Here is a 17,894-nt window from a genome sequence, read left to right on the forward strand (position 1 = left end):
TATCACGGGTTAATCATACATTGCTACCATTGCAATATCGTATTATAAGAACATTCGATTTGAATGTGATGCCAAATATGGTTGCAACGTAATCCATTTATTGTGCTCAACTAAGTGTTTAAAATGCGCAATGTCTCTAAGACCAAATACTAACCCTAGGAATTAATGTATACATGACCAGGAGATCTTACAGTATTTGTTATAGAAATTTATGGAGTTGAATTTTTTCACCATTATTGATTAATAAACAGTGCAGGAAATTGTTTCTGGTAGGAAGTTGAGACACAAGCCATTTCCATCCAATTTACACCATTAAAATGCATTTGCCAAGTTCTCCCGCACTTTGTGGCCCTTCCAGGGAACCACCCACTGGGTGTCAACTGATCTCGGTAACATATTATAATGAGGGCAGTGGTGCTGCAGCTCTGAGTTTCCTACTTTTATACTCCCAATGTACTCTGGGTAACTTGGGCAAATTCTTACTCTCCTGCTTGGTGGAAACTGGGCCTGGAATTGCAGTTAAAATGGAGCAGGAGACTTGCCCGCTGGTCTCCCGCCACGATCTCGCTGACTACAATTTTAAATTACAGGCACCAAGAACACCCACCTAAAGTCGTCAAGGTCCTTCTTTCTGTCATGTATGTACATGCTGTTTGTAGCCACCAGATGGTGTCATTGTTGGAGGCTACTGAGCAGCACACACATGGTGATGCTCTGGTATAAAAGGCCAGCCATTTTGTGAGTCAGGCACTTTGGGCCATAATAAAGCAGAAACAAGGTAGTACCTTGTTCAGTTAAACAGTACTCAGTTTGTACCTTTATTGCATACATAACATTTGGCGACGAGAATACAAGAACCTTGTTTGCAAAATGAGCATGATTGGATTTTTAGAGCACTTCGTGGAGGAAGAAGATTGGGCAGACTTTGTGAGCCGTTTGAACCAGTACTTCGTGGCCAACAAAATGAAGGGGGTCAATGATGCAGATCGGTGCCGGGCTGTGTTCCTCACTGTGCCGTTCAAAGATCTATAGTCTGATAAAGAATCTACTCATGCCTAGTGATCCAACAGAGAAAACGTACGAGGAGTTGTGTACATTGGTATGGGAGCACCTCAAGCCAGACGACGACATCATCATCTCGAGATACAGGTTTTATACACACATTCGATTGGAGCATGGCGGAATTTGTTTCCAACCTGAGACGTCTAGCGGGACTGTGCAAGTTCAGGACGGTATTGGCAGACATGCTGCGGGACTTCTTTTAATCAGTATCAACCACGAGGTGATCCTGTGCAAACTTCTGGCCGTGGAGGAGTTGGATTTAAAAAGGGCCATCCAGATCGCTCAATCATGTATGATGACGGACAGGAGTTTAAAGCAAATATCGGTGAAGAACCAAACCTCGGCAAGTACTGTAAATGTGATTGATTTGGCGTTCAGCTGAGCGGCACATGGCAGGGCCTATCCGGCTGCGTTCGCGAAACCTGTGGCTGCCCAAAGTCCGCCAGCGGGAATGTATCCGACGTCTCCGTGTTGGCGTTGTGGGGGAAATCATCGTCACCAGCAGTGCAGATTTAAGCAATATAGTTGCAAAGGCTGTCTGAGAGTGGGGCATCTCCAGCGCAAGTGTCCGCAGATGAGCAAGCAAGCTGCGACACACCACCTGGAGGATGAGAGTCAGACTCGCGCGGATCCGGATACGCAAGCTGAGCCCTGTTAACGCCAAGCTGCACACGTACACCAAAGAACTGATAAAGTTGATTGGCAGTGTACAAATTAATGTGCCGTATAATGGTGCGGTTCATGAGTTACCGCTGTGGATTGTTCCAGCCAATGGCCCATCGCTGCTCAGCAGGAGCTGGTTGGAGAAAATCAGATGCGACTGGAACGACATACAGGCTTTGTCATCAGAGGAAGATACATGTGTCCAAGTATTGAGCAAGTTCCCCTCGTTGTTCGAACCGGGTATCAGTAACTACACGGGAGCCAAGGTGCAGATCCACGTGGACTCAGATGCAAGACCCGTCCATCATAAAGCTCGGGCAGTGCCGTATATGATGAGGGAGAAGGTCGAAATTGAACTGGACAGACTCCAGCGTGAAGGGATCATATCACCGGTCAAATTTAATGAATGGGCCAACCCCATTGTTCCTGTGCTGAAAAGTGATGGCACAGTCAGAATCTGTAGAGACTATGACGCTATGATTAACAGGGTGTCGAAACAAGATCAGTACCCGTTACCGAAGGCTGATGACTTGTTTGCGACGCTAGCCGGAGGGAAGTCGTTCACAAAACTCGACTTGACGTCGGCCTATATGACGCAGGAGTTGGTCGAGACGTCAAAGAGACTTACGTGCATTAACACACACAAAGGACTGTTTATTTACCACAGGTGCCGATTTGTAATTCACTCGTCTGCAGCAATATTCCAGAGGAATATGGAAAGTCTACTAAAGTCCGTTCCCAGAACCATCGTGTTCCAAGGTGACATCCTGATCACTGGTCATGACTCCAAAGAACATCTGAACGACTTGGAAGAAGGTCTACTGCGTTTGGACAAAGTGGGAATCAGACTTGAACGCTCGAAGTGCGTCTTCATGGCACCGGAGGTCAAATTCCTTGGAAGGAAAATCACCGCTGATGGCATCAGACCTACTGACGTGAAAACCAAAGTCATCAAGAATGCACCCAAGCCACAGAACGTGATGGAGCTGCTTTCGTTCCTGGGTCTACTTAACTACTTTGGTAAATTCCTACCTAAATTAAGCACCTTACTTGAACCACTGCACATGCTATTGAGAAAAGGCAACAATTGGGTGTGGGGCGCATTGCAAGACAGAGCTTTCGAGAAAGCCACCAATCTGCTTTGCTCGAACAAGCTGCTGGTATATTATGACCCATGTAAACATTTAGTTTTGGTCTATGACGCATCGACATATGGAATTGGTTGCATGTTACAACAAGCCAATGAGTCGGGGAAATTTCAACCTGTCACGTATGCATCCAAATGTTTGTCTAAAGCAGAAAGAGCCTACAGTATGGTAGAAAAAAAAGCTTTAACGTGTGTGTACGGTGTTAAAAAGATGCATCAATACCTGTTCGGTCTGAGGTTTGAATTGGAGACCGATCACAAGCCGCTCATTTTGTTGTTTTCTGAGAGCAAAGGTATCAATACCAACGCTTCATCCCGCATCCAAAGGTGGGCGCTGACATTATCTGCCTATGATTATGTCATTCGCAACAGACCTGGCACAGAGAATTGTGCCAATGCTTTGAGCCGGTAGCCATTGCCCACACCAGAGGTGGAAATGCCACAACCGGCAGATTTAATGTTAATCGTGGATGCTTTTGAGAGTGAAGGAACCCCTGTCACAACTCAACAAGTTAAGACCTGACCAGCCAGGACCCGATATTATCGGTGGTAAAGGGTTGCATCCTCAAAAGGGATTGGTCTGCCAAACCTAAGCAAATGTGCGAGGAGACCAAACCGTACATTCGTCACAAGGACAAACTGTCTATTCAAGCAGATTGCATATTGTGGGGCAATCGAGTTGTAATGCCTAAGAAAGGGAGAGAGAGATTTGTGTGTGAGTTACACAGCACACATCCTGGTATAGTGATGATGAAGGTCCCACGTATGGTGGCTAGGAATTGATTCTGAGCTGGAAGCATGCGTGCATCAGTGCAACACCTGCATGCAGCTCAGCAAAGCACCAGTGGAATCGCTGCTGAGTCTGTGGTCATGGCCATTCAAACCTTAGTCCAGGATCCATGTAGATTTTGCAGGTCCCTTCCTGGGCAAGATATTTTTAGTGATGGTGGATGCTTATTCGAAGTGGATAGAATTCATAATCATGTCATCCAGTACGTCCGCAGCAACCATAGAGAATCTCAATGTCATGTTCACGGCATATGGACTGCCTGACATAGTGGTGAGCGACAATGGGTCGTGCTTCACCTGTCAGGTGTTTCAGGAGTTTGTAAAACTTAATGGCATGAAACATGTAAGGTTAGCACCATTCACGCCTGCGTCCAACGGGCAAGCAGAACGTGCAGTACAAATTATCAAGCAAACCATGAGGAGAGTAACCCAAGGGTCACTGCAGACCCGCTTGTCTTGCATACTGCTGAGTTACAGGACAAGACCCCACACACTCACAGGGGTCTCGCCTGCTGAACTCATGATGAAAAGAGGTCTTAAGACCAAGCTATCTCTGGTACACCCAGATTTAAGTAATCATGTTGAATACAGAAGACAGAGTCAACAAGGGTACCACGATCGCGCAACTGTGTCATGCGAGATTTCTGTTAATGATCCTGTATACGTGTTGAATTATGGTCAGGATCGCAAATGGATCGCTGGTACGGTCATGGCCAAGAAGGGCAACAGAGTATTTGTTATTAAGCTCAAGAATGAGCAAACTTGCAGGAAACACATGGATCAAACAAAGCTGAGGCACGCAGACAAGCCAGAGCAGTCGGCGAAGAAACCATCGACGGCCAACCAACCTACCAGCAGCCTTCAGTGGACTCAAGGATCATCAGTGAACCCGGAATTTCCATCACAGACTTGTTCAATAAAAATGGACTTGCAATTCCTGACATGGCCACTGCCACCCCCAACAAGTCAGCCATCCAGCCACCAGCCACAACAGATTCCACACATTCACCCAAGGCCGGAATCGAACTGAGATGGTCAACCTGGGTGCGTAAAGCATCGGACCATCTCAATCTGTGAAAAACTGTGATAAGATCTCAGAGGAGGGTATTGTCATGTATGTACATGCTGTTTGTAGCCACCAGATGGTGTCATTGTTGGAGGCCACTGAGCAGCACGCACATGGTGCTGCTCTGGTATAAAAGGCCAGCCATTTTGTGAGTCAGGCACTTTGGGCCGTAATATAGCAGAAGCAAGGTTGTACCTTGTTCAGTTAAATAGTACTCAGTTTGTACCTTTATTGCATACATAACACTTTCAATATGCAGATCGGATCCCAATGACGTTATCATGAATCGACTGTCATTTTGACATTTGCCAGAATGGGTAAGCAAATGTGGCTTTCCTTCAGGCTGAAGCAGGCCGTAGGTTGACAACCGTGTAAATACCTTTCCAGGCCACCAGCATAAGCAAATCTTTGGTGTTACAGCAGTGTAGCTCACCGTGAGGCAATTCACCCCCTATTATTGACTACTTTTATGTGCACAATAATACAAATTGCCTTGATGATGAGGTTTTAAGATCTCTTTTATGAGAGCACTTTGTCTTTGTAATGTGAGTGCAGGGAGGGATAATCGGATTTAACAATGCCTTTAATGGTGCATTTCAGTCCATGTGGACTGCAGCACATGCTGGGATGTTTGCAAATTATTACACAACATTCCATTTTGTTCTGATGCAAAATAATAGTGACAGGGGCAGGGAAAATAGCCCATATATAATAGGTATAAATATGTTTCTAAAATTGAATTTGCCACGGTTTTAAGCAGTCCAATTAGTTGCAATGCAGCATCCAGAATCTATTTTTATGTGTCATTATCTATTCGTGATGGCAGTTAGCTCAACTCTAACGACTGTTCCCAGCCTGGTTGTGCCATTCTGCTGCATGCAGCTTTGCAGACTGCGGACACACTACCTGGCACACTGAGTTTGTGCGTCAGCATTCTAGGTTAGAAATGAATGAAAAATCAATCCGTGTGACTGCAGTGCTAGCACTGTCCACTCTAACCTAGTTTCTACATTATCTTCTACATTGCTATTTCAAGTGATGGCTCTGTTTAAAATGGTGAGTTGATTGCTTGAGTTTTATTTTCATGTTTTAGTTCTATTTGAAGGATAAAAGTAAAATACTGCAAAGGGTTTTCTGCAGTTCTGAGCACATTTCTGATTGCAGTGTTGAGTTGTTTTCTGATACTTTACTGTATTCATTCATCTAACCCTAGCTGTTTTATACCAAAATTAAAACAGAATATGAAAAAAATGATAGTTGTAAATATTGTATGTACTATCCCAAACTAATGCTAGAAACAAGACAGTTTTTGCTTCTCTCTACAGTATGAATATATTTCTTAAATAATGCAGAAACTGTAGTTGAAGCTGTACTTGATCTTTTTTTTACAGTAATGTATGTGTCAGTGTTGCTGCAAAATTGGTAATGTTGCAAGAATTGGAATTTAATGTAACAACAATTTGTATTCCAATCTTAATATTTGTATCTGTCCATTCAAATTCCACTGTGGATTAGCATAATGATCACTCTGTGTATTTGACTGCAGTGTGTTCAAGACAATTTGCAGCTGCTGAAATCTCTGCTCATTTATTCAACTACCCAAATTCCTTTAGTTTTTCCCACAGTGAAGTGAATTTCTGCAGCCACAACGATGACTTCTCTGCTGTTACTCGCTCTGGTGTCCGTCTGCTGGGCTGATTCTCATTTTAACGTGAACTCTACAGAGTCAAAATACTTCAGGACGATCTACATTGCAGGTAGGGGCAGCAATGGTACGGGCAGGAAGATGAGCTATGGAATGTATTTCTAGCTTTATTAAGTAGCATGTGTAAGTCATTATATTATACGAGTCCACTAAATCTAGTATTAATGGATTCATATATAGCTCCATATGATTTAAGACTGCTTAAAAGATTAAGTATAGAGAAGACCTGAATGTAATTTATTAAGTATATGTTGACAATTAATGAAATTTAATATAACTAATATATAAATTATTGGAGCAGTTGCTTATTGCTCTTTTCAAGCTTGTACACTAATTGTTCTTGCATATGCCTGATAATTATTCCACATATCTATTTCAAGCAGCAACCAGCAGGTACCAAGCAGAGTTCTCCCATCTCATTCTTCACTGGCATATTCTGTTAAATTAAGATAGCACCTCCCTTCTCCACAGCAGTCTATCAGTTTCTGAATGTTGCTGATCTCTTTTACCAGCTGTTGTTTCTTTGCCTTCTGTGACTGTCTCAAATATAATGGAAACTGTGGCCTTGAAATTGCACAGTTCAGAGAGTCAAAGAATGTGCGAGATTCCAAGCGACTGAGGTTATACCAACTCTTTCTGTGTAAAAGAAAAGTTCATATTTATATATCATCTTATCACATCTCTCAGAAGCACCCCAAAGTGTTTCACATAGAATGAATTACTTTGAAATTCTTGTTGTTAAGTAGGCAAACATGGCAGCCATTTTGCACACATCCTGAAATGAGCAGTGACGAATTAACCTAGTTTTTAGTGGTATTAGTTGAGAGAGGAATGTTGGTACGTATTATAGGAATAGCGCCACGTGATCATTAACGTTTACCTGAACCAGTGGAAAGGATGCATCGCAAGTGATGCAGCAATACCCAGTACTGCTCTGGATTTTCATCTTAGATTACGTGCTCAGGTTTTGGCTGCTAGTTCTGAAATTTCACCTTAACATGAATTACTAAACCAAATAATAACACAGATCGCATGCATTAAGGTGAAATTTAAGAACTAGCAACCAAAACTTGTTAATTGTTTGTTAATGGGAATCGCAAACATGGGCTGCGATTTCACCAACAGTGGGGAGACCGGTGCGGCCAGCATTGGTGGCACCAGCATTGGGAACACACTCCCGGCTCCATCATGTCCTCTCAACAATCTTCCATTGATGGGGCTTGTTAAGCCCACCCTGTGAGGTTCGTGGCCAATTAACAGGAAGCGGTTCATCTGATGACGCATCATCAACCGGTTTCCTTAAGGGGACCATGGCCAACTTTTTTTGACAGTTGTTCTGTCAATGTTGTGCAGCATTGAGCTGCTGCAAACACTGACAAGCATTGCACAAAGGTGCACCCAGGCTCTCCCATGACTTCCTCCAGATGGGAGGGATACAGGGAGGTTCTCGTCCCTTCCAATGGACAGAAGAGACCACCCATTGCACAGGAGGGCACAAAGAGGGAATCGAACCTTTCAATGATCTCAGTAGATCACGAAACGATACTGCAAAGCCACACTAAACCTCATCCTGCTGTGACATTCATCACATCCCCATCACTCTGCCTTCCCTACCCAACTCCTGCACATCCTTACTCACACCAACAAACCTTGCATCTCCATCCATCCCTCTCTCTCTATCTACATTATCACTTCCCCATCTCCCTAGCCACCCCTCATATTCACCCTCATCCTTGTCCAATCATACCAAGAAACAACACACAGGGATAGGCACTAGGGTGTTTTAGCCAATATTCATGCATAGTTTCTGCTATTGTGTTGTCAAACATTGAAATCTTTATTTTGAACACTTAGGGGTCGAAATTGCCCCCCGCCCAAAATGGGATGCACGTACATCGTTTCAATGGTTTTTACCACAGTTGTCGTTGAGGTCGCTTCTTGAGCGAAATTCCGCTCTTTGTTGTTTTTTGAAATTCGGATCCGGAAGTCGCTCTTAATGGGGGCAGTGACTACATTAGAGGAGCGGATACGGCAACACCTGAGGGGCGGAAGCTGGGGGCGGTGAGTCACCATGGCTCCCCCCTTCACTTAAAGGGGAAAGCCTTCCGATTTTAAAACTTCGGTTCACTGGGCCACCAGGGAGTGTTTCCCCCAAGAGAGGGTGCCTGTTGGCAACCCGGCCGAACCCACGGGTATAATTGTTGGCCCAACATGGCAGTCGGCCGACAAAAAAAAACATGATGGCAGTGGCAGTGCACCCCCCCCCCTTTAAGGGAAGCCGCACTGCCATTGCAAAAGGTCATTGCCTCACTGGCACCGCCGGGCAGGCCAAAGATTTTCAGAGTGGAATGTCGCCGTCGGAGGGGTAGATTGGCGGTGCACACTGTGATGATGCACTTAACACGGATCGACAGCAGCAGAACGGTGGGTGGGATTGGGGCACTGCCAGAAAACCTCGGAAGGGCAATTGGGCTATCAGCGGCCATTCCACAAAAAGTTGGCGGCCACGCCACTGTGCAGCCGCCGATTTATGGCGGTAACAGGCCTGAAGGAGAGGGGCAATTTCGGCCCCTTTGTGTTCTTGGACAGATTTGTGGGCACCTTTGGAAGTGGCTTAGTGAGTTGTAGTGAATGGTTAGACAGAAGGGTACCCTGCACAATGGTGATGAGTGTGAAAGGAATGGCTTGGACATTGCAATGATGCTGGTGTGAGGCGGTGCCAACCTGGCGCATCATGTGGCAGTCAAGGTGCACAGCATGAAGTGACGTAAATGTAACCACTGTGAGGCCATCCCTGGTCTCCTGGGCAGCAATGTGGTCGGGTGCTGATGCCCTGTGTCCTGTGCAGCATCACGTGATTGCGAGAAGATTGTTGTTATTGTTGGTGATGCTGGTGTGTCTGATGATGTTGATATTGGGACTGATCGTGGTGGGATTCTGAGGACCAAGCTGAGATTTTGTCAGGTGAGGTTGAAATGACAAAAGCAATCTGTCAATGGTGAGAGGTTGCTTCAAGGAGGTGACAGTGAATAGGGAGTTCACTGCAAACACTTCTAACCTGCATACAATTCAAAAGTTTCCTCCAAATCCTGAAGGCTTCAGCTTCTTACATTGGAAAGTGAACAGCTTTTGGAAAGTGGTAGCTTTTATATCACTTCTACAGCTGTCAACTGGCCAAAGCAATACAGAGTCACTGAAAACCCGACATACTTACCTGGCATGAAACCCAAGGGATGGCAAACTCGTTGAAAACTTGGAAAATGGTAAGTGCCTGAGTAAAATCCTTTTAAATAACTTTAAATGACCTCTTAATCATCTTAATTGCCTGGCCTGCCACTTGGTGTCGGGTCTGCGATCCGCACGTAGACCCAACAGTTGAGAAACTGACACGGAGGCGGGTTCAGAGCGGACTTCCGTCCCACTGTCAATCAGGGCCATTTCAACAACAGGCCCGCCTCCAAACCCACACTCACAGGGATGGGAAAATTCCAGCTATTGTGTTAAATCCAACTGCTTAACGATTACAGAAACTGTGCAAGAAACATTCCCGATAATTGTAGGAACAGTGGTGTTCAACATCAACTGACTGACTTTATGAGACATGTTGGATTTTGCTTGCTACTGATAGTAGCTGCTGTCCATTAAATAGCTAGTAGCTTATTTATTGATTCTTTGCTCTCTTTTCTTTATTTAGCTTTACAATTTTGATGATACTACCAATAGACATTCCCTTTCCTTTTGCTGAATTAAATCTTACCTTGTGCTTATATTCAGTTTTCTGGCTGAATATTCATGATGCATGGAGCTGAAAAAGGATAGAGGCAGTATTAGCTTCAGGCTAATGAAATCAAACTCTGTCACAGGTCATCACCCCTTCCAGCATGTGTATGTCATCAGAAAGGCTACCTCAATATGCCACAAGAGTAGTGCTTAGGAACCTGTGGCTAACAAGGGCAACATTGACTAGCTACTGCCAACTGCTGTAAGGAGTCCTCTAGCCATGTTCCAGTGTCTAAATGGCATAGCCAGTAACAGTTGAAGTCACTATTGCCCTTAATTTTTATCCTATTGGCAGCTTTAAGTCCCCCACAGGCGACATCTGCATCACTAGACAGTTTGTTATGCACCGTTGTATCAAAAGGAAGTTACTGATATCTATTCCATCATAGCTTCCCTCAGGAGAAACAACAGAGAAAAACTAGCCTTTACTATATATTTGGCTTCTCAAGGGTGCAAGGAGTTATTGATTGCACTCACATACCTATTGAAGCCCATACCTGCAATTCGAGGGCTTACATCAACCATAAGGATTGCACCCTTTCAACACCCGATGGGTAGCGACCAGCAGTGCAAATCATGTATGTCAGTCCACGATTCATCGGCAGCTCACATGACATTTTCACTTTCTGTCCTTTCTATTCAGTAGAAATGGAAGTGGCTTTTGGTGGAACAAGGTTTGCACTACACTACTGTGGTTCATATCCTCACTGAGGTGACCCCTGTATTGAGCCAGGGACTAGATACAATTAGGAACACATCAAAGTGGAAACCATCATAAGGCACATTTTTTGGGTCTTCGGGTTAAATTTTTGCTGCCTCAATCAGTCTTGGGCCACTTTACAATACGCCTAAGAACATATTAAAAGGATCTGATGCATGCGACACAACATTGCAAGACAGAGAGCCATTCCACGTGTGACACGCCGACCTTACACCAGGACAGAGACGGAGAAGATAATGAAGATAAGCAAAAGCAGCAGTTTGCAGGAGATGATCTGATACAGCCTTCATCATATTGTTTTGCTCATTGAATTATATGCCCTGTATAGTACAACACAATGGAAAAGCAACAATATAACTGCCATTAAAAGGAACATACAATACTCAAGACTATTGGTTTGCAGTTTTTACAACAAAATTGACGGAATCATGGAACGCGATCCTCAAAATACTGGTAAAAGTCTTAGAACTACATGTATTAAAATGGAATTTGACTTATTCAGTCACCATAATACTCCTTCCCCATTAAAAAATTGCCATACCGTCTAAAATATCTGTACATGAGTTTCAAATTCTGCTTATAATGACCATTTCATGCAATGCGCTCAGAAATATAGCTTTCATACCAGAAAATAATAAAATAAGTCTCCTCACCATGCTTCCTGGTGGCTGAAACTTTCCTCTCTTAACTCAAAACATGTCTGTCTCCACTCCTTCATGCCCAGTTAGTATCCAAACAATGTTTAGTGGTTGAATGGTGTATGAAGCACTTACTATGCACATTTGGTTACAGCATAGTATAGAGACATATATATGATTGCACACAAATAAGGAGGTATCATCATCATAGGCAGTCCCTCGAATCGAGGATGACTTGCTTCCACGCCAATAAGTTCACAGATGTTTCAATGAAGGACCTAATATTCCAGGTCCCGAATTAAATCTTGAAGGGTGGAAGATGCCTGTGCGTGGATTTCTTTAACGTGGGGTGGCCATTGCACACCAGCCACCACACAGGCTTGATAGAACTAGGTCTTGGTCCAGTGGCAAGGATTTACCAAGACGACTGAAGACCAGCTCTGCTGCACGGACCTAGTGTGCACACATATCGCAGTGTGGGCTGGCCCGTGCTGCCCCTGGGCCTTCGTCTCTTCTGGGCCCCGAACTCACGCCTCTCCTTGGCCCCAATCACGTTCCTCTACAATCTCTCACCGCTCCTTTGCCCTGACCTCGCTGCTCCTGCAGTACCTGCCTACGCTCCAATCAGTGACCTGGATCTTGTTGACTCCAATCCAGTCGCCCTCTTTGCTGCCGCTGCTCCTTCCGCTCCCCGGCCTGCTCCGATGGTGCTCGCAGGCCAGGGGCTGCGCAGACATAATAAAAGTTCAGTGATTGGTATCCCATTTATTGGTGTAATGCGCAAGGCACTTAAAGTATTTATAATAGTGCACCACTGTGTCTCCCTGTTATGTCTCGTCTAGTCGTGTTGCACGGGCTAGCTCATGTTCTGCTCCTAAGTGATTACATTACACCAGAAGAGGCAGGTGTTGTTGCTGGCTGGGAGGTCTGCTGTGGAGCCTCCTTAGACTGGGACTGCTGAGAATGATTCATATTCTCTGGCTGGGAGGTCTGCTTGGCTCTCCACTCATTACTGGCTGGTCTCTAACCAATCAGTGATCTGAAATCTACCCAACTCCGATACCAAATAAAAGCAGGAAAGTGAGCAGAGTAAGAGTGTGACTGCATTGTGGAGCATTTTTTTCTGCAGCATTCTAATAATAAGCTATATACAGTGAAGGCACAGTGACTATATTTGAATTTAGTTCATGATAACTTTTTCATGGATATTAGGGTCTTGAAATTCCTACCGTAACTCTAGCAGAACTCCCAGAGAAATAATGTAAATGGCTGAAAATGGCTGGTATGTTGGGAGATCTATAGAATCCCTGTGGAATTTCAGGGCCTATATGCTATAATGAGACTAACAAGCATCAAAGATAAGACTTCCATTTGTTGCATCCTCCACTTACAAAAAAGACTCTTTTATGTCAGTGACCATTATTCCTTCTTGGAGCATTCTTAGAGACTAATATATCTTAGAAATAGAACAATATGTGCTTTAAATTACAGGAACTCTAGCATAGGGAATATCTGTATGCGGCATACTTCGTATAACAATATATTTTTACTGTACAATGTAATGTTGCTAATGTACTGTACCCACAATAGTTTTAACATTGTCAATTATGGTTTATTCCATTGCTCCACATATTCACAACTAAACATCTGGGAATTGCTATCTGTCTCAATATTATAATGGGGAATTTACAGTGGGGAATAAAGAAATGGCAGACCAATTGAACAAATACTTGGGTTCTGTCTTCACAAAGGAAGACACAAATAACCTTCCAATTGTACTAGGGAACAGTAGGTCTAGTGAGAAGGAGGAACTGAAGGATATCCTTATTAGGCGGGAAATTGATGGGATTGAAGGCTGATAAATCCCCGGGGCCTGATAGTCTGCATCCCAGAGTACTTAAGGAAGTGGCCATAGAAGTAGTGGATGCATTGGTGATCATTTTCCAACAGTCTTTATTGACTCTGGATCAGTTCCTATGGACCGGAGGGTAGCTAATGTAACACCACTTTTTAAAAAAGGAGGGAGAGAAAAAACGGGTAATTATAGACCAGTTAGCCTGACATCAGTAGTGGGGAAAATATTGGAATCAATCATTAAGGATGAAATAGCAGCGCATTTGGAAAGCAGTGACAGGATCGGACCAAGTCAGCATGGATTTATGAAAGGGAAATCATGCTTGACGAATCTTCTGGAGTTTTTTGAGGATGTAACTAGCAGAGTGGACAAGGGAGAACCAGTGGATGTGGTGTATTTAGACTTTCAAAAGGCTTTTGACAAGATCCCGCGCAACAGATTGGTGTGCAAAATCAAAGCACATGTTATTGGGGGTAATGTACTGACGTGGATAGAGAACTGGTTGGCAGACAGGAAGCAGAGAGTCGGGATAAACGGGTTCTTTTCAGAATGGCAGGCAGTGACTAGTGGAGTGCCGCAGGGCTCAGTGCTGGGACCCCAGCTCTTTACAATATACATTAACGATTTAGATGAAGGAATTGAGTGTTATATCTCCAAGTTTGCGGATGACACTAAACTGGGTGGCGGTGTGAGCTGTGAGGAGAACACTAAGAGGCTGCAGGGTGACTTGGACAGGTTAGGTGAATGGGCAAATGCATGGCGGATGCAGTATAATGTGGATAAATGTGAGGTTATCCATTTTGGGGCAAAAACACAAAGGCAGAATATTATCTGGATAGCGGCAGATTAGGAAAAGGGGAGGTGCAACGAGACCTGGGTGTTATGGTTCATCAGTCACTGAAAGTGGGCATGCAGGTACAACAGGTGGTGAAGAAGGCAAATGGTATATTGGCCTTCATAGCTAGGGGATTTGAGTATAGGAGCAGGGAGGTCTTACTGCAGTTGCACAGGGCCTTAGTGAGGCCACACCTGGAATATTGTATACAGTTTTGGTCTCCTACTCTGAGAAAGGACGTTCTTGCTATTGAGGGAGTGCAGTGAAGGTTCACCAGACTGATTCCAGGGATAGCTGGACTGTCATATGAGGAGAGACTGGATCAACTGGGCCTTTATTCACTGGAGTTTAGAAGAATGAGAGGGGATCTCATAGAAATGTACAAGATTCTGACGGGACTGGACAGGTTAGATGCAGGAAGAATGTTTCTGATGTTGGGGAAGTCCAGAACCAGGGGACATAGTCTTTGGATAAGGGGTAGGCCATTTAGGACTGAGATGAGGAGAAACTTCTTCACTCAGTGAGTTGTTAACCTGTGGAATTCCCTGCCGCAGAGAGTTGTTGATGCCAGTTCATTGGATATATTCAAAAGGGAGTTAGATATGGCCCTTACGGCTAAGTGGATCAAGCGGTATGGAGAGAAAGCAGGAAAGGGGTACTGAGGGAATGATCAGCCATGATCTTATTGAATGACGGTGCAGGCTCGAAGGGTCGAATGGCCTACTCCTGCACCTATTTTCTATGTTTCTATGTTATTATACACATGGGCCGAAATCTTCCCAGCCCTGCGAGTGCATATTTGGAGGCGGGCCCGCTGTCAAAATGGCTCCGATTGACAGCGGGACAGGATCTTGCTCTGAACCCGCCTCTGTGAGAGTTTCTCAGCTGTCAAGTATGCTTGCAGATTGCAGACCCGCCACCAAGCGGTGGGCCATTTCATTAAGGTACTTAACAGGTAGTTTATTGCTATTTAAGAGGATTAAAAGAGGAAGATCACAGTGTGCGGGACCGACTTCAGTAAACTTTCCATGTTTCTCTGGAATGTCACCGCCGCTGATCGGATTCCAAACGGGCATCTGTTATAAACAAAAAGACCTTTTTGCGTGTTGATGCAGGTGAGTGCCTTCGATAATTCCTCCAGTTCCTGCGTCATGTAGGCTGAAGTCAAATCCAACTTCGTGAACGTCTTTCCTCCCGCCAGCGTTGCAAAGAGCTCGTCGGCTTTTGGTAGTGTGTATTGGTCCTACAGGGAGAAACGATTGATAGTTACTTTGTAATTGCCACAGATTCTGAGAGTGCCGTCTCCCTTGAGGACTGAGACAATAGGACTGGACCACTCGTTGAACTCAATCGGTGAAATGATGCCCTCTCGTTGCAGCCGGTCTAGCTCGATCGCTACCCTTTCTCTCATCATGTACGATACTGCTCTCACCTTGTGATGGATGGGTCGCGCCCCCGGAATTAGGTGAATCTGCACTTTTGCTCCTTGGAATTCCCGATGCCTGGTTCGATCAGTCGTCGGGCGATAGCGCTCGGATGTCGTCCCAGTTCCAGCGTATCTTTCCCAGCCAGCAGCGTGGGACCATTGCCCGGTACCACCCAGAATGAGTGGTAGCTTGTGCCTGCTCCATCGTAGGAGACCTTTACGATAGTACTGCCGATTACAGGAATCAGTTCTTTAGTGTAAGTTCTTAGTCTCTTTTAAGACTGGCCTTGAGGCCTTGTTGCACCACAACCTTTCGAAAGTATTTTTGCCCATGATGGACTGGCTCGCACCCGTGTCCAGCTCCATTGACACCGGGAGTCCGTTTAGTTCAACATTCAGCATTATCGGGGGACAATTTGTGGTGAATGTGTGCACTCCATGTACCTCTGCCTCCTCTATCCGAGGCTCTGCTTCGTAGTGATCCTCTGTGGATCTGTCCTGCTCTGCAACGTGGTGGTTTGCAGGTTTAACAGGCTTAGCAGCTCGCCAGCACACTCGTTGGAGGTGTCCCATTGTTCCACAGCCCTTGCAAACATATCCTTTGAATCAGCATGAATGGAAACGATGATCACCCCCACAGTGCCAACAAGGTGTTAATGGCCTTGCATTCATCACCCTTGATGGTGGACTCTGAGACATCTGCAGACGTGTAACTGCAGGTTTGTGCAACCTGCCCTGTACATTACGATTCGAAAACAACATCACTTTGTTCACAGTACTTGTAGCAGCTCTTGCGTGCTGAGAGATTTGCTTAGTATTGTCGCTGGTGGCAATGAACGCCTGGGCTATCGCTATGGCCTTACTCAAGGTTGGGGTCTCTACAGTAAAAAGCTTGCGAAGTATGGTTTCGTGGCCAATGCCAAGTACGAAAAAGTCTCTGAGCATGTGCTCCAAATGTCCTTCAAATTCGCAATGTCCTGTAAGGCGTCTCAGCTCGGCGACATAACTCACCACTTCCTGGCCTTCAGACCTTTTGTAGGTGTAGAACCGGTACCTTGTCATCAGAACGCTTTCCTTCTGGTTCAAATGCTTTCGGACTAGCGTGCACGAATCGTCGTACGATTTCTCCGTGGGTTTCGCTGGAGTGAGCAGATTCTTCATGAGGCCATACGTTGGTGTCCCACAGACAGTGAGGAGGATCGCTCTACGTTTGGCAGCGCTCTCTTCCTCATCTAGCTTGTTGGCCACGAAGTATTGGCCGAGTCGCCCCACAAAATTTTCCCAATCATCTCCCTCCAAAAATTTCTCCAGGATGCCCACTGTTCTTTGCATCTTTGGTTCGCTATCTGTATCTCGTCACCAATTATTGTGTATGGAGAAAGAGTCAGACTGAGCACTGTAAAGTGTGACCTTCGTCTTTTATTGCAGGTCTCCAGAGTGCCTCTCCAATCTGTGAAGCCTTCTTAAATACCTATGCTCCCAAGGGATTATGGGATCCCTTGGGACTCCGGAGAATGAGCCCTCTGGTGGCTGTACAGAGTAAATACGAGTCCACATGTATAACACTTACCTCCTTGGCTACATGTCATTCCTGGCAAATCAAATTCAGCTTTACGGTGAGAGTGAATTCCCTCGGGCCTTCTCCCGCTCAACCACCCTAACTTCAGCAGGGATTTAGTAGAAACTCCGTTAACATGCCATTTATTTTTTTCCCTTTTCCCTCACTTCTTTTTGAGTCATTGAATCATGCTGACATACCAATCTAAGGACACAGGTAGTTAGTCAATGCCTTGCCCCAGTGACCTTTCTATATCTGTGAGTGTAGACAGTGAAGGCTGTTAAATCATGGGAAGCATCACACTTAAAGTCTTTGCCTAATGTTTATATTTGCACATATTCCTCAGAGGTTATTGGAGCAATTGGAGGAATCCCTCTGAGTTATTTCCTTACCTAAGGCAGGGATACTGAGTCCTATTGCAGAACCCCACTAGTGGTCAAGAGTGCAGCAAATGCAGCACGATCCAGGAATCCATCCTGGGATATTCATAATCTATATGGATGAGTGAGTGTCGATCAATGCAGTGACTTTTCTCACAGAGCCAGCAGGAGAGTCCTCTCCTGTGATATTAGACTAATATTATGTTAGATGCCACCCATGTCGTTTTTGGTGCAGAGGCCTGAGGCCTCGAATTGAGTTGCCTAGCAGT

At 45.0% G+C, this 17,894-nt stretch overlaps 1 protein-coding gene across 3 annotated transcripts in view; it reads left to right on the forward strand.

The window, feature by feature from the left end:
• hapln1b (hyaluronan and proteoglycan link protein 1b) overlaps positions 1–17,894 on the forward strand; it is a 142,159-nt gene that overhangs the window by 59,943 nt on the left and 64,322 nt on the right. For all 3 annotated transcript variants that reach the window (XM_070866833.1, XM_070866842.1, XM_070866851.1), the window contains exon 2: positions 6,341–6,484. In XM_070866833.1, the coding sequence (XP_070722934.1) occupies positions 6,379–6,484 (106 nt within the window). In that variant the 5' untranslated portion in view covers positions 6,341–6,378. The remainder of the gene's footprint in view (positions 1–6,340; positions 6,485–17,894) is intronic.

Source organism: Pristiophorus japonicus, chromosome 1 (assembly GCF_044704955.1).
Source record: "Pristiophorus japonicus isolate sPriJap1 chromosome 1, sPriJap1.hap1, whole genome shotgun sequence".
NCBI classification, from domain to species: domain Eukaryota; kingdom Metazoa; phylum Chordata; class Chondrichthyes; family Pristiophoridae; genus Pristiophorus; species Pristiophorus japonicus.